General features: G+C 38.4%; 1 protein-coding gene across 3 annotated transcripts in view; it reads left to right on the top strand.

Moving 5' to 3' along the window:
* fam184ab (family with sequence similarity 184 member Ab) overlaps positions 1–24045 on the top strand; it is a 136139-nt gene that overhangs the window by 99024 nt on the left and 13070 nt on the right. For all 3 annotated transcript variants that reach the window (XM_044168929.1, XM_044168930.1, XM_044168931.1), the window contains exons 15-19: positions 86–239; positions 2265–2392; positions 9979–10163; positions 14459–14605; positions 23511–23628. In XM_044168929.1, the coding sequence (XP_044024864.1) occupies positions 86–239; positions 2265–2392; positions 9979–10163; positions 14459–14605; positions 23511–23628 (732 nt within the window). The remainder of the gene's footprint in view (positions 1–85; positions 240–2264; positions 2393–9978; positions 10164–14458; positions 14606–23510; positions 23629–24045) is intronic.

The following is a 24045-nucleotide window of genomic DNA, read 5'->3' on the forward strand; positions in this document are numbered from 1 at the left end:
GTTCCTTTCTGTTATCCTTTCTCACCCTCCCTTGTTCCCCTACCTCCCACCATCCCTTTTCCTCCCCCTCTCATCTCTCCATCAGGACTTGGAGGAGCGTCTCCGCCATCATCACCATGCAGAGCTGCAGTCTCTCAGAGAGGCTCACCGCCAGAGCATCGAGACGCTCAAACAGCAGTCAGAACAAGAGCTGCAAACACTCCGCTTTGAACTGGAGGACGAGGGCAAAGCCATGCTGGGTAAGGTCTTAGTGTGTGTGTGTGTGTGTGTGTGTGTGTGTGGTTTGTGTGCGTGTGTGTGGGTACACGCATTAAAAAGATTCCCCCTCCCATTACCTTTTGGCACATTTTCTTTTTCAACAAAATTACTTAGGAATGCACAGTTTGGGGGTTTTGGTCACTGTGTGCACTGTGAAAATACTGAAAAGTGAAACCTCTATCCTTTCATGTAGTAAATAGTGATAAAAGAATAAAAAAGTTTTTCTGTCCAAATGCAGTTGGAATTCAAGAAATTTTTACAGTTTTTTATTGGTTCGAACAAGCGGCACAATGCCGTCATGGTCAAGCTATCAGTTAGCATAATGCTATGTCATCATACTTGTCTTTGCATAGCACATGGGTTTTCTGTAATATAAACTCCTTTTCTTAAGTCCTTAATAACAACTAACAAGTTTTAAACTAGTGATTTACTAAATATGGTTGCACCATTAAATCTTAAGAAATGTCTCAGCTAGTAAAGACTTTAATAATGTGGAAATCATAAGTCATTATTAAACAGCATTTTATCAAGTGTCAGGTCAAATATACATAACATATTAAATTTTTTACTCTTCACTCTAAATTAGCAAGCTAACATTAGCTTTGTCAGTTAGTTCAGTTAGCTACACAACAGTTACACCTGGCCGTTATTGGCTGTAAATATTTAGCTAGTAACAAGTAATCTCTATGTAAGAACTTGTTTGTGTGGGGCAACCTATTTTAATTTAGATTAAATTTTGAATGTTTTGATTTAATCCTCTTTGTAAACACTTGCATCATAACTATTAGGCTAACTTTGAGCTTTAGAGCTCGTGCTACAGGATCCTGATGAGTTATTGGAGTTTTAAACTTTAGTTTTTCTCGTTAATGTGCAATTTTATGTAACAAATCGCTTGAAAAGCTGGGTCAACATTGCAAATGGGGCACTACATTAGTATGGTCGGACGAATTATCACATTTGCTCACATTGACTGCATTTTACGTCAAAACTCGTCAGAGAAAACTAGAATGATATTTTCACAACAGGGCCACAGTGGAAGCCATATGTAATAATAGATCGAATACGAGACATATGGATATTCACTGATTTGTGTGGCTTCAGACTCTAAAATAAACTACCATCCCTCCATCACAGATTGCACTGTCACTGCTTTCTTTCTAAAGTCAATGCAGGAATTTTAGGAAATACTAAACGGTGCAGTCTGTTTTTATATTCAGTATAATGTGATGTAGGAACGACAGTTAAAATGAGAATATCAGCTGAAATGTCTAAGATAGACCAACACAACTGGGAAGTGAAGTAAAATCGCAGTCTTACCCAGTTTTTAGTGCTAACACACCAGTACTGTGCTGTGAAAAATGGTTTTCCATTAACCTTCATGTCATGGTCCTGACACTGGAGAGCTGCTTCCATCTGTCTCTCACTTCCCACACCCTGACATCCTTTTACTACCTTTTTTCTCTTTATCGCACTCTCTCTCTTACTTTCCTTTGTCTTCTCCTTGTGTGTGAATGTGTGTTTATACAAGTGTGTGCTCAGTCGGGAGTGTATGTGAATGTTGTGTGTGATCAGTCAGAAATAGTCCCACCTTTCATGGCAGCATTTCTTTATTCTGACATTTTAAATTGGTCTTACATTCAAGTAGAAAGCTAATAGCAGTGTGTTCCCTCTCTATGCTTCTTCAAACCATTAGACTGTTTGCAATGAAAGGTGTTCATTGGAGTGGGGATTAAAGGCCACTTGGGTAAAGGCAGGCAAAGCACTCTGCTTTATGTGCAAAATAAAAAAAAAGACTTTATTTATTTTGTAATAAAAATGCCTTTGCATCTAATGAGCACTTTTTTTGCAAGCAGACTAAAGGTTGGACGAGGCATTTTTTCAACAAGCCATAAAATCCCTGAATCTGAAATGTGCAAACTTTCTTTGTTTCCTCATGTGTGATATGTTCTGTACAAATTAAATATAGCTTCCTGTGTCCTTTTCTTCCATTACACTTTTCCCATCAGCCTCTCTGCGATCAGAGTTGAACCACATCCACGCATCAGCCATCGAACACCTGAGACAAACCCACCAACAGGAGTCAGCTGCTGCCAAGGTGGAGCTGGAGAAAACACTGGAGAGCAACCGGACTCAGGTAGGACTTAATGAATGCAGTTTATCATGGAAGGATCTGGATATATCTGAATATAAATTAAAAAAAATTACAGCTGCACACACAAAAACTCTTGAGAGTTGATTATAATACTCTATAACTATAATTTTGTGAACATCAGTGGACTCATCACCACAAACCGTTGGCACAAACCGTCACTTGCACTTGCACCACTGCATGGAAACAAAGCCACTGTGATGAATGACTTTCTAGTCAAGTATGAATCCTCCCAAAAACAATCTAGCCTCTTCTCTTTTTTTCATGGCCGGAGTGAAGATTGTGTGATTAGAATGAATCCACAATGTGTAGACACCTCTGGATAGGTTTTCAGGACTTGTCTTTCACACTATTAAACACATTCATCCACAGTCTCCAAGGAAGCTATTCTAGTGAGAAACACAGAAAGAGACTTGAATCTGTATAATACACACTCAGGATTTACTGACAAGAAATTTAGAAAGCTGTTTGTAATGCCAATATGTTTGGAATGAAGCTGCTGACCGCTGATTGCTTAAAGTTATAATTCATAAGATTTCAGTCCTGGTTGATTTCCCATAGTTACTGATGGTAACAGCAAGTTAGTACTATAGGTCCTAGAAGTCTGGGGGCAGTAAACACTCATTGAGCAGTTACTTTGTCAGAAATACAACAGAAGGGCGACTGGTGAATCCGTTTACGCGGTCTGCTTTCAGTATCAGAGTACAGTACAAATAGTTTTCCGCACAGCAGCAGGGCACAGTGAAGTTTGTTGTATCTGCAGCTCTTCATCTAACAGCTCACCGTGGCTGCTCCTTGTTGTTCCTTTACTGCCTGCAATATTTAAAACAGATCTCCAGTCAACAAACTGCTAAAAATAACCGTTGTCTTGTTTTGTAAACGCATTAGTGATGAACAATCGCAGTTAGCGTCAACCGCGGTCACAAAATTGTTTCTCCTGTGACTGCAGCACTAGGAAATGTTCGGTTTCCTTTAATACCGCTCTGACGCGGTGTAAAGAGAGTGAGCAGTAAACTGTGGGGCTGATATCAATGAGATAAAATTGCCCTGGATTACATGCTGCATTGTTTTCTGTGGGAAGGCAATTTGAATCCAGTACGGGAATGACGGACTCCGCCACTGACAATGAAAACTACTTTACTGAGAGGTGAAAAAAACGTCCACAAATAGCATCAAAAACAGGGTTTGATTTTATGAAAATCTTTAGCTGATCGATTATTGATTAGTTGATCAATAGAAAACAACAATTTTGATCTTCAAATATACAACATTTTATATATTTGGATATTGGACTGTTAGACAAAACAAGCTTTTGATGGGCAGTTTTTACTATTTTCTGACATTTTAAAGACTAAACAAGTAATATATCAAACAGGAAAAACATTAAGAGATGAAACTGATCAGAAAAATTGTTTAGATGTTTAGATTTTTCTTATTTCTTTTCTTTTGTGTTTAATGTTCACCTGTGCCTGCAGTCAAACAGAAATTAGATGTAGCCAGAGGGCTTCACATAACACCTGCCGCAGGCTCACACACACACACACACACACACACACACACACACACACACACAAACCACCCGGCAGGCTACCCTCTTACCATCTCTTGTAAATCTTACTAATTACCCCAAACACCATGGGTTCCCCTCTCATCACCTTGTGATACAGATGTTCTAGCAGAGAAGCACAGCTGGTTGTCTTTTATACCCCCCACACTCCACCATCAGTCCTTCTCATCTTTAGTTGCCAAGGCAATAAGGAGTCAATAAAGGCTAATAGTAGAGTGTTACAGTCTGAGCTGCCTGTCAGTCATAAAGCTGTAGCAAATACAGTGGAAACTGAGTTCAGATTTCAGTCTCTACTGCAGCACAAGCTTCTCTTGGACCCCCAAGTAGATTCACGACATGTGAGAAGATTTCAATTGTTTACTTAGTTAATACATTTTATTGTGTATTGATCACTGTGAATTGTAGTATTAACCTGTCCACACTGTATGTGGGGAGATACAATTAGTGGAAAGGAAACCTGTGATGGAGGTGGTCATTTTTACATAATATACATTCTGTAATTGACATGATATTCTGAACAATGATAATGAAATAGTCTCTCTATTTCTATATGTATTGGAATAACTCAAGAAAAGATGCAATTTTTGAACTGCATGAGCTTTAATTTCTAGTGCTGGCTTCTGAAAAAACCCCCACTTTTTTTCTCATGCAAACACACCTCAAATCCTATGATGCACAGATCACAGATCAATTCAACAACTCAGCTCAAACACAGGTACTTTTGCTAAAATATTCCTGAATAAATATTGAACCTGTTTTTTTTTTTTACAGTGACCTTTTGGGCATTTTTAACTTTATTTGATAGGGTACCGCAGAGAATCAGACATCAAATATGAGGGCAGAGAGAGAGGGGATGACATGCAACGAAGGATTTGAATTGGGAACATTGCAGTTATGTTACAGGATAGGCCACTGTTTGGCCATCCTAATTTGAAAGTGACTTTATCCTTTCTGTCCTTTTACCATCTGCTATTATGAGTTCTGTTTGTCTCCCTTTGTGCTTTAAAATAATCCATCGGATTTAATGGCACAAACTGTAACCAACCAAGTGAATTTCCTTTTGTTAAACTTTAAAGTTAAACTTGTAAAATATAGTGTAAGAAACCGGAAGGTCTTATTTAATGATTTATTAATGTTAAAATGCTGCATGTACAATGTTTAAAATCAGAGGCAGAGACATCGAGAGTTTGTGTTTACATTAATTCCTTGTTTACTGTGCCGGAGCCCTAATGGCACTTAAACTGAAACTTCCTGAGTTGAGTCATCAGAGTGGAAGAGCTCAGCAGCAGCAGACAGTTGTCATGCTGTGTTAAATAATGTTTTTATACCTCCAATTACTTAACTGACGGGGAGGAAGAGGCTGAAGCAGTGTGTGTGTGTGTGTGTGTGTGTGTGTGTGTGTGTGTGTGTGTGTGTGTGTGTGTGTGTCTCTGCATGAGCACACATTGTCATCTGTCTCCCTGGAGATACTTAACTTGCTTGATCTAACAGAGCTGTCTGATCAATTATCACATCATCAGCATCCCCTGACATCCAATATCTATTATGTTCTTTTTCCATGATATTTTTTCTATTTTTGATGTTGTTTTAGTGTTTGTGACAAAGTGTTTCTTTCTTTGTGTTTGCTGTAAGGTTTCACTCTGAACTTGAAATTATTATTTTTGTATCGACTTATTTAAAGTAACTTAGAAGTGCTGTCATTTTCTCTTACGGCTGTAGCGCCTCAGTCCAGTATTTTAATATTTCACCTCATCATTATTTTCCTCTCCTCTCTCTTTTTAGCATTAAATGAGCAGTTGTGATTGGATGATATGGATTTTGAAATCCAATTGTTTATTAGTAGTAGTCTCTGGTATCCCCCATGTAAAATTGTTTTATTTCTATGACTTATTATTTATTCACCTATCTATTGTATATCATTTTTATATATAACGTTTGTTTTTTGTTTTTGAGAGTAGCAAAAAAGGGAACTGCAACTAAATCTCGTTTTACACCTGTGATGTAAATGATAAATAAATCAACCTTGTACCTTATAACTTTAAAGCCTCTGAAAACTGATTAATATGCTTTACAACAAACAAAATAGAAATCTAAATGTAATGTAAACCTCTGTTTTGTTAATGCACTTACCCTTCATAAAATCATGTTTAGTTTCCTTAATAGACATACTTTATGATACGTGTTTTTTTGCATCTTTATTGATTTGATTGATGTTCAATTCTAGCGTCTTTTCAGGAGAATATTCACTAATAATTTGTTTACCTGAAATAATGCAAGGTGGCAGTGCTCATTTCTGCCCTGAGCGGCCTCTGCTGTCTTCCTCTCAGGCTGCATACAGCCCCAACAACCTCCAATAATAATAAGGTAGGGCAAACTGTATGTAGCCTGAGAGGCAAAACCCAGGGCAAAAAAGTCCACTAAGCACTTGCTGCACCACTCGCTACTACACGATAGGCTTATTGCTGTGAGCGCAAATCTACATTTTTATCAACTCCCCTCTTCTCTCATCTGGATTTTGGCAGCTGGACAGTAAAAGGACAATGTTGTGGAGATTTTCATAAGAAAATTAACCTGAAACTGAACCAACCTAATCTGCTTCGTTAGGACTGTGTGGATGTGGTTTGATCAGATTGATGCAAATGTTGCTGAAATCTGATTGGTGCATGGAAGTACTTGACATCAACGTTTTCCAGCTAAGCCCCATCCACTTCCACTTCAACTAGTGAGGAGAGCACAAAGAAAAGAAATACATTATTTCATGTGAAATAACCAAAACTGTCCTAACGTTGGCAGAAAGTAGTGTGCTCATGTAGGACCCCATCACTCACACTAATAAGTTGATTAAGAAAATGTGTTTTCAGGGCCTTTAAATAGGAAGTTTAAACCAGAGGATTATTCAGTGTGTTGCAGAAGATCAAGCCTACTGTTGACAGACAGTGCAACACTAGAATTGTCCATTGAAACTGAGGATAAACATCACAATCTTAATAAAAAAACAGGTTCACATTAATGTTATTCTATAAAGAACCAGTGTAATGCTAACTGATTATATAATATTCTATCAGGCGTACTGTATGGATAATACCGTCCAAGTAACGTCCGTCATCTTCTTTAATATATACATCCTCAGTAGATCAGGAAATCACACTCTAATTCAGTCGAGAGATTCAGCCAGCTAATGGCTTGATAAATATTTGAATAACTTATTTATTTTTCAAAGGCTTAAAAATGAGAAGAGAGAGGGGCTGGCAAAAGAGCAAAAAATGGTGCACATATTCTCCTCCGCAGTGCTGTTTGCTTATTTAACCAAGTTGTTTGCAGTGGAGGGGAAAGTGAGATTACAAAGAGAGATGGTGAAAGGAGAGAATAGAAAGTGATTGCAGAGTGACAGACGCAGCATGAGAGAAGAAATAAAGCTCAGTGCCCCAAACCAGCCCCCAATCAACACCAGCAGTTTTATTTCATCGGTTATCTGCCACGAATGTGAACAACGAACAGATATCTGCTGTAATTTGATCAGATTAGATGTTTGAAAAAAGTCTCAATGCAAGTCCCCGTGCTATACATACTCCTCAAATCGTCCTGAATACACTGAAAAGAACCAATTTTGGTTTATTTTCTTTCCTCTTTTTTCTTTGTTCCTTTCTTTTATTCTGCCAGCTTTTTTATCCCCTTCTTGTATGCTTGTTTGTTTTTGTTGTTTTCTTTAGTTTTTGTTGCTTTTGTGCCTCCTATCTCCCAAGAATGAAGCCAGGAGTTTGAGTTGATGGAGAGCGAAATGAGTAAATGAGTCATTAAAGATTAAGCTGCCCTGTCCCCATCATGCTTAATTGCGCTGCTAGGTTTATTGACAACAAAAATCAGCCACTGCATTAAATTAAATGTTGAGGGAGACTCAGATAGAGACAGATAGTGAGACGGGAGTTTGTGACTATGAGGCTATTATACAAGATTATGGCTTTTGGATATATGAACATAGCCCTTGGCACAAATTGTTATAGAGGCAAGTGGAATGAGATTTTTGCAGAGTGGGGAATCATTAGTGGACAATAACTCGATAATATTTCATCTAATTGTGATGGAGTTAAGTGGCCCTCTACTGGGAGTCTTCAGATCACATCTTTGCCTTTCTTTGCCTCTTCATTCAAGTCTCTAATCATAATGATCAATTTGGCAAACAAGGCCCACTCTGCGTCCCATCATGCTTGTGGCTTTCAACACTGAACTTGGCAGTTTTGCATGTTGATGGCTGGTAGATCCTAATGAAAGATAAAAATCTTTTTTTTTATTGTTTTGAAATCCTATAAAGTGATTTCATTTAAATGATGTCAGCAAAGGTCTTGCACAGTCTGTCACTTGGACTCGCTTTATAAACAACATGTCAGTGCTGAGACTTTCATCCAGTAAAATTCATGTGTGGAGAAGTAATGGTATCCTAAAGGAGAAGGTTGGCGTTTTTCTGTATTTTCTTACTGTCAACAAATCCCATGACAAGACCTAAATTTCCATTTGTTGGTCCCTGCTGAATACATAAATCACCCATGGTCACCCATGTGTAGCTACATTTTTTTTTTAATGCTCAGTAATTTCCTCAAACAGCTGGGCACTGTAGTTATTATGAAACAACAGGAGTAAACAGTGTTTATTTTCAGCTGGGCATTAATACACATTTGGTGCTCTAGTGAGTATTTATGGCAGCAGGACGGAGTATGTGGAATTGAGTCAAAATATGCTACAGCGCCCAGGTTCATCATAATTAAGAAACACGTCAGTGCAATGGTGTGGCTCACTGATGTTTTTTAATAGTTTTTGAACAACAGTAGAGCTCGATGACACAGAGGAATAAAATATATAATAGGCTTAAGTTATATCAACATGTCGACAACCTGTTTGTTGACAATAAGAAAAATATAGAATATCGACATCTTTATCCTTTAAACTAGATGTTTTTCTATTAACAAAAACTTAAATACTTCTTAATCAACCAGGACTGAAATCTTAAGGATTACAACTTTAAAAACCATAATGTTATACCAAGTTTTAGAAGTAGTGAGTCACTTATCTAAGCGACATCCTCATACTGGACTCATTGTAACGTCAGGCAGGTGCGTGTTGTCTTCATGTGAGTATTTGATTGAACCTACGCATTGTTCACTCCCACCCTGTGGAGAAAATCACTTGTTCACTTTCTCACTTTCAAAGCACAAATTACATAAGCCAGATCTTTTGTTTCATTGTGGAGCTCAGAAGAAAAGAGCAGCTCTGCAGGGGGTCATGAGTAATTTGGATAGTTGGTCATTGTTTACATGGACGTCATTCAGTGATTTGGAGAACTTTGATAATTCATGAGCTGCCTGAGTGATTCAGACGAGCACCTGCATTCTTGTACAGTGCTGATGTTCACTGAAGTTTTTGTCATATTTGTGAACGAATTGAATCTTTTCAAATAACATGAAGAAACCATTTTTGTTCACATAGCTGTGTTCAATATCAATAGTCTCATCTGAAGAGCTTCATCCTCATGGTAGTTTTACCTCAATAAAATGGGTAAATGTTTAAAAAGTCTGCTAAATTGCGAGAGCAATTTGAAGACTTGTGTAAAATGAATAACCCTTCCAGTCTACTGGAAGTGGATTTTATAGTTCTAAGACAAGGCCAACAAGTGTTGTCCTGCTGTTTCAGTTATCACAGGCCAATAATAAACAAAAAGCTGAACGCTTACAACATGAATATGTTATATTACACACCCAGTTTTGCAGTTAGCCAAAATAAGCTTGGTGTTATTATAATAAGACATACGGTCAATTTGCTCTGCAGAAATTGCTATTTCCCTGAATTATTTTTTAATTTGATTTGTACCTGAAGTCAGTCTAAGAAAGTTACAGAGAGACTGTAATTAAAAAACCTGACATCATTAGTGGACAAATAACACAGTGGGACCTCAACTCTTTAAACCATGAAACTGAACAACACTCATTTATTTCTTCTTCGAACCCCTTCCTAGGAGCGTGAGCTGTTGGGCCGGATCACTGAGCTGCAGGAGGAGGTCTCCAGGAGGAAGAACCACATCGCTCAGCTGGACCACCAGATCCACACACTCAACGAGAATATCAGCACGCTGACTAAAGAGCTGGAGCTCAAGGGCAAGGAGGTGCTCAAGATCCGCAGCGAAGCCAATCAGCAGATCAGGTATGACACAGCGCTCAGAACAGAACTGAAAGGAACACAATACAATACAAAAGACTATAGTAATACACTCATTTTGTTTTATATTTGTTTTGTTTTAAGTTATTGCAATGAAAGCACAGATTGATTTGAATATCCCTGCCAGTACGATGCATTCATGTGCCATCGTGCAGATTAGAAAAGTGACTTCTTACTCTTCATAGCTATTTAAAAGCCAGTAGCTGCCAAACTGACACCATCCTTTTTATCCATGTCTGATAGAAGATGAGTTTGTCTCTTTTCTGTGTGTCAGATTTTGTTTCTGTCTGTATCTGAAATATTCATGGTCACACAATTGGACTTTGCATCCTCATCTCACACACATGCAACCAAAGCCCAAGAAGCATAGACCTGTGTTTATCTAAATACACTGTAACCTGGCAACCACAACACTGAATATTTTTCTCATGAATTCAGAGTCGTGGTCCTTGAGTTCCTTATCTTTTATTTTCTTCGCTTCCATTTTTGGCAATAAGCACTAATGATATAATGGTGTTTTTATGTTCTGCCTTCACCTTTGGTGCTTTGTGCTCATCGCTAGCCTTACTTCACTTACCAGTCCAATAGCATGGTTAGTATAATATCTTTTTCTGTGAATTTTCTGCTGAGAATGACTTTGAGTTTTAAGTTTTTCTCCCTCTCACTTTTAGACATATATTTGAACTTTGGACACAGCCAGGCCAGCTGTTTTCCCATGCTTCCAGTCCTAGTGCTAAGCTAAGCTAATCACCTCCTGGCTCCAGCTCCGTATTTAACACACAGACATGAGAGTGGTATCGATCTTCTCATCTCACTCTCGAAAAGAAAGTGAATAAGAGTATTTCCAAAAAGGTAGAACTATTCTTTTAGCTAAGTAAGTAAAGAGTAGCAACATTAAGGACATTAATAACAAATGATTACTGACATTTCAAGATAGCCTTGACATCTACACTCGGTTTTCAAAAAACACACAAACACACACACAAATGCCCACACTCAACCCTTTCTGCTCTTGGTGGGCCCCGTCATCAGTACATGTTGCTGAATTTGACTTCTCTTGTTATATTCGGATGACGATAGTTTCTGCAATCCTACTGTGCTCCAGTCCTGATGAAAACACACTAAGATGAAAGAGGGAGAAAGAAAAGCCCAAACGAGGCAAATCAGTTTCTCTCTCTCACTGTCTTTGTCTCCCTCTCTCTCTCTCTCTCTCGACCAGTGTCGGGAGACATTGATTAGGAGATGTGAAGGTTATTTAGGGTAAAAGCAAAATGGAATCATGTTGTTCCCTGCGGCGTGTTATGTGCATGTAAAGTGCTGTATGACTAATGTGGTCCAGCTACTCATTACAATCAATCTGTAGTCATGGATTTATGTGTGTGTGTTTGAAGGTTTTTCTGCATGTGTGTATGTTTGATGACTGCTCCCATGGTGCTTTATTCTCTATCGTTAATTCATGCGCTGCTAGCCTTTCTTTCTGTACTTGCGTCCTCTCCCTCTGTGCTGGCAGGCCCATGCGCAGCACATTTCTCCTTCTGTTACGTAACTCCCCGTCTGAATCCTGGTCACAGGGATAAAAATAGGTTGATAAATAAATAAAGAGGAAGCAGAGAGAGATAAGATGTGTGCCCCTCGGGGAGAGTTGGCCCAGTCAGAGTGAGAGGCAGACAGACATCCACGTTTCTCCTCCATCCTCCTTCGCTCCCTCACATCCCTTTCATCAACCTTTTTCTCCTCCTCATTTAATTATCATCATCTTTCATTCCCATTTTCCATCAACCTCCTCTGACTTTAGCTTCTTTCCTCCCGTAGCAAAACCTTCTACATTTGCAAATTGAACATAATTTGAGAAGAAGAAGAAGAATATGTTACACTACATATATTTGACATTATGTGTACATCAAGCATACATACATGTCATATTTTGCACTTAAGTCGTACCATTTAAATTTTTTTGTGCATTTTCATATTGTGTCATTGTGTTCTGCTGTTATTTTGCACAAACTCAAAAGTTATATTCTATCATAATTACATTCATAGTATGTTTTCATGCAATTATGTTCTAGGAATTCATTCTGTGCATCTCTGTTTCCATTTTCTAATCTCACCAACATTTCCTCTGTGGAACAATCCATTATGTTCACTTCTCCTGGGAGAGACGGACAGAGAAGTCTGGAGGTCCTGATTAAGTCTTAAAGGAACCCATTCACCCATTCAAAAATAAATAAATAAAACGCGTGTTATTCCTGAGCCACCAAGGGCATTTTGGTCAGTGGTTCTGAACATGCTTTACTCTGTCCTGAAGCTTGAATTGTGATGTCACTGGTATGGCTTCATTTAAACATTTTCATGAATAGGAAGGATTTAGTTTTTTTGCCACAACATCATTTTGTAGTGTGCAGTAATAAATATGTAACAAAATACCTGTATCTTGTACAAAAACAGCAAGATACAGGTAAAAAAGATACAAAGCCTTGTCTCAAAGCATCAGTGGTTAAATGTAGCTAAGTACATTTACTCAAGTACTGTATAATACTTGTACTTTAGTTGAGTATTATTTTAAAAACCTTTAAATGAACACATTATACATGATGCATTGTTGTACAGTAAATTAAACTATATAACAGTATATAACTATTAAAATTAGGTCCATATTGACCAGCTACAACATTAAAATGATGCGTACATGTTAATGCATCAGTAATAATAATCCAGTAATGAAATATATAATAATACAACACTAAACAGGGTCATTCTGCTGCCTAATAAGTGCTTTTATTTTATTTTTTCAACAGAAATAAAATTATACCATACAACAGCAGCTCTCAAACTGGGGGCATAGAGCCACTGTAGGGGGGGCGTGGATGACCAGGGGGAAAATATGGAGTGGAACTAAGTTGAATGAATATGATTTATGTAGGGAAATAAAAAAACATTTTTGTTTGCTTGTTCAGTTTGCTGATGCTATCGTGCTGACCCTAATCCTTTCTTTTATTTCAATCGAATTCAACTTGGCTCCTTTTCTATTTGTTGTTCCCTCAATTCGTTTACGTGTGGTGGTGGTGGTGGGGGGGCTTCTGAAGGGGGGCATGACAGACGTTTGAGAACCACTGCCATACAAAGACCTACAATTAAGACAAGACATAATGAAAACCACAGAACAAGAGCAAACATATAGACAACAACAAAACAAAAAAAAAGTAGTCCCAACCAGGTGAGTTTACAAAATGTGGTTTGTATGTACTTATTCTGTTATATTAGTTTTACCCCCCCCCCATACTTATTACTCTTAACCTTTCACCTTTCAGGTATATTGCTACTGGGAACCAGTCCTTTACAAACTCCTCAAGAGTACCTCTTAACACATGTGATAGTCTTTTCTATGGCAAAATGGACATCAGTTTTTCATACCACGCTAAAATAACAGGGGACTCTTCGTCTAACCATTTTTGTAAAATTGTGAGGCAGGCAGCATACAAAGTGATACCTACATTCATTATTGGAGTCTAATCTCAGTACAAAATGATGTGGATTTAGCTGTATATCAATTCCAAATACTTTCTCGCTTTTATTTATAAATGGCATGTCTGAAAGTCACATCCAGTAGTCTCCAAATTAAGAAATGTAGAATTAAGGTCATTTTTTATCCCTTCAGTAATGTATGTAATTTGCAAAGCCCAGTGATAGTACATAATCCCTCTTTGCCCACCAGTAACTAAAATTTCTCCAATTTAAGTCTGGGGCGCTTACACTTTCACACAAATTTACAAATCATACTATGTAGTGATTTAAAGAACTGGAACATAATTAGGCAACATCTGCATTGGATATAATAGCCTCGGTAAAACATTCATCCTTATAATGGCAACCCGTCCCAGTAGTGATATTGAAGAAGGGCTCCATCTTTGAAGATCGTCCTTCACAACTTGGTCTAAATTCATTTTTATCATATCATCAAAAGTAAAAGAAATAAAAATGCCTAGATAAGTTAAGTAAAGGATCTGCATATTTATTTCACCACTGCAAAGTGTTGACTTTGTTATTTTCTAGGACACCTCAGAGTGTATTATCGCTTATGGATTGTCATCCATTTGTTTTTAGATTAGATTGTCAGCCATTTTACCTTGTGGTTAGCTCTGTTTGACCAGAATCATGTTTGAGGAGTCCTGTTAACGTACACCTGTCAGCCAATCAGGAACGAGTATCGTCGTGGTATAATACAAATCAGCAGCTTCAGTCTTCTCTCAGAAACTCAACTGTCCATTCTTCTCTCACCTCAGGGCTCATGAACAAGAGTTGACGAAGAGGCACGAGAGGGAGCTTGCCGAAATGAGCGCCGTCCATAGCAGAGAGACGCAGAACATGCTGTCAGACTTCAACAAAGCCCAGGAAGTGCTCAAAGACAAGATCTCCGCCCTTCAGATACTGTATGTACATACTGTAAACACACTGTGTGCTTGTGTGGTCTTCAAACAGCTATGCAACAATGGAGGTCTATGGCACAGAAGAATAACATTTATCTAATTCTTAACTCATGATAGCCATGTGCGCAGGTCAACCTATTCGTCCTAGATAATGTAATTGTGTGTTGTCAGGTGCCAAGTGGAAGCTCAAAACAACAGGCAAGTTTTCTCTGGGGAGAATACCAGACGACACATTCACACCTGCCTGAACACTCCTGGTTTCTCTTTTTCTCCTCTACAGATTTAACTGCTTTTCTCCACATTGCTTTCTAGACTTGTTCATATCCTCTCCTCTAATCGAGTAGATGATTGAATATGGGAAAAACAAGTTGAACGCAGTGCTTTTCTTTTTTTGTCCATGCAATGACCTAGAAAATCACAGCATCATATAGACAATTAGTGCATATCTAAACACACTTACAGTTTTTAGTCATATAGGAGCAGGCGCATCCTTGCAGACTACTTTCATTTTCATATGCATCAGGTGAAGTGGAGTATAAAGAAGAGGCGGCTGTGATGAAGTATTTTCTTCTCAGCTCATCATATTGCTTGTGTCATACATTACAAACAGCTGCACAAAACACAACGGTGCATGACGAAACTGGATCACCATGAAAGGCAGCTCCAAGAGAGATTTACCGTTGCACCCTCAAGCTGTACCTGAGCCACGTTCTTCTGGAGACTATGTATTCCATTTTCAAAACAAAGAAAAACACAAAAAGATAAAATTACTCGCTGAAATCAAAGATAAAAAAAGAGAAACACAAATGCTAGCATTGGCTAGTGCTACTAATTCCAAATGCATATGTGGCGTTATGTGCCTTTATGCACAATCTCACACATGGCTCTGGTGTATGGAGTGTTTGATTTTAAAAAACTGTCCCGACTTGTCCAACAAGTAGGTGTTTTTCAGACAACTGATTCCAACTTAATGAAAGATTGATCTCAAAAGCTTTCAGTTTGTGAGTGAAGGTTTCATACTCTGGATTTGTGTTTGCCTTGGCAACTATTATATGCAGCCCTGATGTGCGTCAACATGGCTGCGTCACTCAAACTGTAAAAACTGTCCAGTCTGTTGGAAATGTTTGTTTTCCTGTGTAGTGAGCAGAGCCTGATGTCTTCATCTGAATATTGTTGTGATTTGTTCTTCTGTTCAGTCCAAACGGAGCAATCGTATTGCCGATCTCACTGTTATCTTAACTGAAGTTTAAGCCACAGAGGTTTATAGTACTGCTTTTCTAACAGAGAAGATTTAGCGTGTCATCACCCTTTAAGCAGACAAGCACAAAGCAGAATGCTGCAGCAAAAAATCAAGCATCAAATAAAAACATCCCTTACTGCAAAACATTCACCAAATTAAATTGTGGCGACGTTGTGTCCGTGCTGTTGCCAGGATTTTAGAAATACAGAGACATTTTTGACGAACTACCAAAAAAACTATTCATTAATTAATGTTCAATTATATTTTTTGTAAATTTTGTCTCTCCTAATGCTGTTTCAAAACTCTCTCCACAGTGCCAGGATAATATTCATAATATCCCCTTTGTTATATTTTAATTTATGTTCATTGTCTAAATGCAATCAAATGTATCGACCCTTCGTCTTAAAAATATCAGAATCATACTTCAAAACCCACCATGTGTAGTTTGTGTGTAAAATGTAAACTCCTCTTCTTGTCATTCAACCCCCCAAATTCTCAGACATGACCTCGGTGTTATCAGTGGAAGCCACGGCCCTGACGGTTGTAAACAATGGCTTCCCATGAACCAGTTCTATTGTTCTGCCTGGTTGATTGGACTGGTTGATTGGACTGGTTGGTGTTCCTGGTTTGCTTCATTGCCTCAACTGTGACATAATATGTAAGGTCCTTTTTAAACATAAACATTTGAGTAGTGGAATGAATGTATATTAAAATGTTAATTGTTTCCTTATATAGTGCACTCATAGTGCATGGTGCATGGATAGTATGTTATTATGGAGTGTGCCAGCCAGGGATTATTGCTTGTTATTCCAGTCTTTCTGTAAAGGCCATTGTCAGTGGTTCCCAACTTAGAATTGGAAACCAGTAGACTCAAAAATGTGCCATCTAATGGGAACCTCAGTCACAGCATTGGGTGTATGATGGGTTTAAAACAATATGGAAAGCTGGAGTTCAACCCCTTTGGATGCTTGGAGTCCTGTAGCCTTAAAACGTCAATATCGGATGAACTATACATCATCAAACTCAGGCCTGCCAAATGTACAGCATGGAGTAACTTCAGTCTACATATCAAATATCAGTTAGAACTTCCTCAGTTGAAGATCAAAGATAATGTATAGACATGAAATGAAATAAGGATCAAGGACTTTTAGCTTAGCAAGTAATGATACTGGGGTCTAAGAATCTAGTTAGTGGAAGGAAATTTCTTTTATTACTGAAGATGAAGAGGGAGATTTATATTATCGATGACATGCAGATGACATACATTGAGGGAAATGAACTAAACCAAACCTCAAGAGAAAGTTATAGAGATAGACAGAGGACAACAGATAAAAACAGAGTGAGATAAAGAAAGAACAGCCATATGGAAAACCTATGTGATGCATGTGCATCACATGCTGCAGTGTGTGTGTGTGTGTGTGTGTGTGTGTGTGTGTGTGTGTGTGTGTGTGTGTGACAGTCAGGAGATATTCAGCGAGCTAGCATCCTCTTCAGAGCTGACCTCCTTTCAGTCTGACTCAGCTGAGAGCAAAGCGTCACCTGCTGGACTAAAGAGGAAGTCCACCCAAACAGAGCATGTTCGTGAGTCAAATGCACATTTGTTGGCCATTATTACATCTACAAAGAAACATTAAGACACTTTGTTACTGTACACACAGTATTACACAAGCTCTATAGTAAAGAGGGTCTCACGTACAATACAAGGACAATTGGACAGATGCTGATACAATGAGTAGAGAATTTAAATAAAATGATACAATGGTACAGAAAAAATTAAATCCAAAAAATATGGCAGGAGAGGTCAAGAATCCATAGGCTTATACAGCGGCCTTCATCCTAAATAAGCAATATAAAAATATACAATGTTGCCAAGTTTTACTTATTAGTCAAGTTCTTACTTACCAAAGATTTTTGACAACACAACTCAAGGGCCACTTACTAGCTTTTCCCGGAGATTTCATTTCATTATTTACATGCACTTATAATCTTATTATCTTATTTAAATTTTTATATTCTTTGTATTCTGATGTGTTTTTCATTGACAATCTTCAGATTTTTCATTTTTCATGTCGCTCTTTTTTCAGTGACGTTTTTTTTAGACAGTTTCTATTCAGTGACTAGTGAGTGGTTTTCACTTTCAATTCTCTGTCACCATTTTTGGCGTGGAGGGGAGGGTTTTTTTACTGTAACATTTTATAGATTTAAAACTAGCTAAGATCAGCTAAAATGAAGCAAAAGTAAAGCATGGGTGCATCAACTGAAGTTCAGTTCAATTTATTTATATTGCGCCAACAAGGAGTTATCTAATTGCAGTTTTCCTATAGAGCAGGTCCAGACCATACTCTTTATAATATTATTTACGGAGACCCAACAATTCCCACCAAGAGCAAGTGCTTGGTGATAGTGGCAAGGAAAACTTCCTTTTAAGAGGCAGAAACCTTGAGCAGACAGGTTGAGAGAGACAGAGCAGGAGGAACGACAATGCAAATTCCACATAGAATTTTAAAATAATAATAATGTAATGGTAATTTTAATGTTAATAAAATCATAATAGGAATAATAATGATAGGAATAATAACGATAATAAGATTAATAATAGTAATTGTAGTAGCGGGTGTTGAGCAGGAACATGGGGGCAGCAGGTGGCACACAATCAGAGATCCAGACTCTACAGCTCAGGAGGCAGAAATATCTGCTGAAGTGATTAAGATAGCTATCTTTAGAAATTTCTTGTTGGTAATACTATCAAGAGCACAATATTTAAATAAAACCTGACTAGAAAACTCTAACAAGTTTATGGAGCTTTCACTTGACCAGAGAGGCAAAACTTTTGGAAAAACTTGTGATAAAAGTAGTAAGTGGAGTGATACAGTCTGTACAGTGACTAAACATGTAGTCACGCAGTCTACCTTCTGTGTTATTTTGACCAGTTTTCTGGGACATATTTACTTTAATGGTCAGCAGTTTTTATTTTCTGGCAGTTTCTTCACTTTACCATATAAAGAGGCATTTCTGGGGCTGTCCCCAGAGATGATCCACTGTCTTCCATCTAATTAACTAAAACACAGATCTATCACCACCAGCCCTGTCCCTTCCCACCTAATTAAGCACAGTGGTGACGACAGCCTTGTCGCTCCCTCCAAATCTCTCTCCCTGAACAGCCCCTGAAAATGCTCCACCATTTAAGTTTCATGAATATTTAAATATTTTGTCCTGCATCTGTGCCTTTTTGGGTGGTCCTCTGGGAGTTGGACAGCATGTCTGTGGGTTACAGTTTGTGTTTGTGTGGGTTTTGGTCGTCATGCCAACTAGAGATGCAGTTTATCCTCACATCAGCAGTATTCCAGCTTGCAAGTGTTTGTTAAAATCATACATCTGGACACCTGAAACGCGATCACACTGAACACTTTAACAATAGTTCTCAAATCAGTGTGTAAAGTATATTAAACTGCAGGTAACCATAGCAACAATGCTTTTGCTTTCTGCTACATTACCAGTTAAATCTCACCATTTGCCAGATTAAACAAGACTCTCTGGATACCAAGCAAGAACCCTTAAACACTCGAGACATCTATCTCTTCTCAAATGGAGCAGACAGCACAGTCCAAGAGCCCAAATTCATCATGAAAAAGAAGAAGTGTTCTTTCAGGTCATTGATTTGGCTGCAAAAGGGGGAGAATCATTTATGTAATATAAAAAACACAACATATAGCACAGTGAGTGTGCTAATGCTGCCAGTAACTGCAGTAACTAAAGCAGCAGCAATGAGAGAAAATGGCAAAACACGACCAGAAGGTGGTGAAGATAACAGGAGCACTTGCCCAACACTTCCTCTTGACCATCAGTCATTGTCAGTTTTGGATTATATCAGATTCCAGCACCTTGGAGACTCCAAGTTATCAAGTTAATACAGAGCACCACCTTCACCAAAAATGAACTACTTTCAGAAAAACCACATCAACACCTTGGTGCAGCTTTACTACTGACGTTTGGAGCAGTAGAGTCTGTCCGATATCTTAGCCATGCAGTGATTAGATGCTGATTTCCCCCCCTGCCGGTTGTTTTCCAATCTCTGGAAATATTTTGTTAATGTGATCTTGGACAAAGCAGAAATATGATGAATGCTATGGGTGACACCGGACTCTCTTGCCTTTCATGTGTCACTGACACTCCAGCTGGGTGTGACAGAGGATCTTCCTGCTCAGTGAAGGGTTGCTGATGCTGCAGCAGTCAGGCATGAAATAGCTGGTCACTAAACATTTGGCCTGCCCAGAGGAAATTCAGCTACAGTTCAACCAGCTAGTACAAAGATATATATATACCCGTTGGAACAACACATTCTACATCAAGCAGAAAAAAACCCTCTGAATATTTAGATCCAACCATGAACTCCCTACCAGCTTTAGTGGGAACAAGTGAGCTCCACTAGAGAAGATATTATTTGTCTTGTTTCCATTTGAAGAGTTTCCAGAACAAATAAGTGTTAGCCTCAGATAGTTATTGCTGCTGTCATTGTATGACAGAGAGTCTCGGCCAAAGTGACAATTAGATTAAAACTTGAAACAGCACATCACTTACAGGCACTTATCTTTCTGGTCTGGAGAAAAACCCACACTTGCATTACAACTTTACACAAACCATATACCCATGAGTAGCTTTAAAGCTGCACTAGTACATTTTTTGATACTAACAATGTATGAAATAACTACTTATAATGTGAAAGGTGTTGCTCGTAGTGACAAAGCCAGAATTATCACCCAACTCTGCAGTTCCTCTCAGCTCTGTGGAGTGTTTTAGCATCTTTCAGCTCATTATTTTGGTTTTCGAGCCCACAACATTACTGTTTTGGTTTAGTGTTGGCGCTTTTATCAACCTTGTTTCCAGCAAATTTTAGCAAAAAAGCTCTGATGAAACTTCTGCACAGTACCTGTACAGCACCAAACACATCAGACATACAAAGTTAGCAACTAGCTGGTGAACATGAATGTTAATGTTGCTTCTGTGTCTGCTCGATGTGTAAATAGGGAGCTGTACAAGGCGATAACATGTCAAGTGTGATTTTTAGCTTGTTGTGGAGTTCTGCATTGCTTGTTTTGGAGGCCAAAAAACTGATTAATGCAGCTTTAAAGGTGGGCTGTTAGATTCTGGAGAAATCTAATACCATGACAAATACCATGATATAGAGCGAACAACAACACAGCAAGTAATGTACATAACGCTAGGTTATGGGTTAGCTAACTGTCCCTACAGTTGCTGCTGCGAAGCTAACAGCCAGAGAGGACAAGACTGTTTTCCAGAGTCAGCAAACCAGCTCCAGAGAGCAATACTCACAACACTCCTGCTACTATAGCAAACATCACAACAACAGCATATCTTGGCAAACTAGAAAGTAAGCTGAATGTCTGCGGGCAAGTCATTTAATGTTACCTGACACACAAATCATGGCAGGAATAGTTTTGTGTGGCTCAGTCCGAGCCACTTTGTACACAGCCCTGGCTCTGTAAATGGGAAATAAACAAACACTGGATTTTTTTTTCAGTGCACACACAGAACGGACAGCTAAGGTGACAGTGAGGAGATATTCGCCGAATTTGACTAAAAGACGTGTATTGGATTAGAATCGCATACTCCACCTTTAAACGGCCATTATGATTTACTAGAATATCAAACCTCCTTTGGCATTGCTAAAGTTGCTCCATGTCTGCTGGATGTGTACTGTAAATGCACTGCTGGCTAACACATTCGCCGAAACTTTATAAGGTGATAAAATGTCAATGTTGTATTTACAGCATTTTCTGCAGCCCCAAATTGGCCAAAAACCACTTAATACTGTTTTACGTAGTTAAATAATGCTAATTATTGAACTTAAAGCTTAGCACCCATAATTTAATTAACGTGTTCCCTTATCTTTGTTGTAAAACAATCAGTTCCTGCCAAACACAGATAGTGCTAGAGCAGCAAAAGAGATTCTGATGCTTGAGCTGCAGAAAATGTTCGACAAGCAGGAGGAACACGATGAATCGGCTATCAGAAGTGCACAGAAGGACCAGCACAGCAGCAGACAGTATATCTGATAAAACTGCAGATCAGTATGTATCAGCATCACTGAGCAGTGCTCCAGTGGCTGCTCCTGTACAGCGGCGGACAGTCCTTGGAGAGACCGCAGTGTATCGGGAAGACAAGCTGCTCTGGTACTCGGCCTTTAAGAAAGTGTGAGTTCACACTGTGGCATAAATATCATAAAGATAACCCTCAGTCGGTTGTACTGTGGAAGTGTGGGAAGTGAACGGCTGTTTAGCTCACTGTCACATAAGGTATTGGTAAAACCAGAAATAGGCTCACAGCAAAATATGAAGAGAAATCTTGATCAAAAAGAACCACTGACATTTCCTGAGAAGACCTTGTCTCTACAGCCAAAGAATTACACTTGAACTCAGTGACTGTTTCATGTTTACTTTCCAGTCTTTTGTGTTTTACTAAAAGTCACTGAGCTTCAGATGTCATTTTGTTTATTCTTGTTTAATTTAAACTTGTGTTTTTTTTTATCTCCAAGGGTGTCATGTTGTGATTCTTAAAACAGAGGAGTGCATACAACAATAGCTGAAAATACCCTCCTCCAAATTCTCAATTTAATTTTTACTAAGTGCTCAGTACACACTCTGACAAATATATCTCTATCTTTGTATCTCTATATCCAATTATAAGGTTGACACAATGCTATGATATAAATTAAGCGGCAACGGACTACTCATATCAAATCTTGTGCATTGGTAACATTTAAAAGACAGATTTCTGAAACTGAAAAAAATGTTCAAAGTGCATCAGTTCTCTAAACTATATGCTACTGCTACTGCCAAATAGAGGCTTTCAAAGGCTTTTTGTTTCATTTTATTACAATTTCAAAAAAATGAGTCATTTTCCAGCCAACGGTGTCATTTATGATTGGTTGTTTTTCAGTCGAAGAATATTTCAACCGGCTAAGGCCCATTCTGCTCAGTAATCTTTGCCATGTGTTACATTAGGGAAAATGTCACCGAATATGAAATGAATCAGAGGTTTTACACAAGTGGTGATTTCTCTGAGGGCCAGTCGGGAAAAAAAAAAAATCCATTATAACGTTTTTGAAAGTTCTCATAACTCAGAGAACAAAAACAACCTCCGAAGGAACTGCGCAGCTCTGTTTCTGATTTGAACGTACAACCCCCTTAATGGTTTTTGTGATGAAAAGATGGCAGGGAAGGGAAGGGACCGGGGACAATTACTGTTTTATTGATCAAAAGCCAATGAAAAAGGAAAGCCTATGAATCACTCATCTTTTTACCCCCTCTAGTATATGCATTTAATTCTCTTAACTGATAAATGGTTTCATCTAGTACAAACACACACTATAAAGTGCAAGATCTAAAAAGTTCACCTGGCTCTTGCTGCCCTTTTTTGATGTGTAATTGATATTTGATGTTGCATATTTTACACTGATGAAACTGCACACATAACCTGGTTGTATCCCATTTCAAACTGAGCATCTTAATACAGCCTTTCTCCTCAGGAAGAAGTTTTGAGTGCATTTTCATTACTTTACTCTTGTATTTACATAAGATGTCTAAACCTGAATTGTGTTCAGTGGATCCGCCGCGTATAGTATTTATGGTTTTGTATTTTTTGTCTCAGGCTGGAAGGAACAGAGGAAAAGTTCAGGAACAGGGAGAGTCGTCATGAGGATCTGCAGATCATCGCTGAGCTAAAAGAGATGGTGTCTGAGAGAGAATCTCTTGTCAAGAAACTGGTGGTAGGTAATATGATGAGGTAATATGTGTGCTATATTCAGGAGGAAGTGTGAAAAGGAAAATATTCCATCTTCTGTTTATTTGTAGCTTTCAGATGTAGTAGTACAAAATTTCAGAAAGCATTTCCCAAGTGAAGCTTTTCAAGAGATTGTTCCTCTGGTCATTGAAATGATAGGTGCCTCTCTTTGAGGGAAAAGTAAAGGGAATTATAGTAGTCTGAGTGCAAGGAAACTGGAGCATAGTTTTTTTTTCAGGCCCACTAAAGACATAGATCGCCTTATTTCAGAATCTGTCTCAAATTGTGAAACGATTGAGAGGTTTAATTAGTTTTTTTGACCCACCGCCCCAGGCAAAAGTTTTAGGGGAATAGTAAAACATTTTGGGAAATATGCTTATTCGCTTCCTCACCAACAGTTAGA

This window comes from Siniperca chuatsi, linkage group LG16 (assembly GCF_020085105.1).
Source record: "Siniperca chuatsi isolate FFG_IHB_CAS linkage group LG16, ASM2008510v1, whole genome shotgun sequence".
NCBI lineage: Eukaryota > Metazoa > Chordata > Actinopteri > Centrarchiformes > Sinipercidae > Siniperca > Siniperca chuatsi.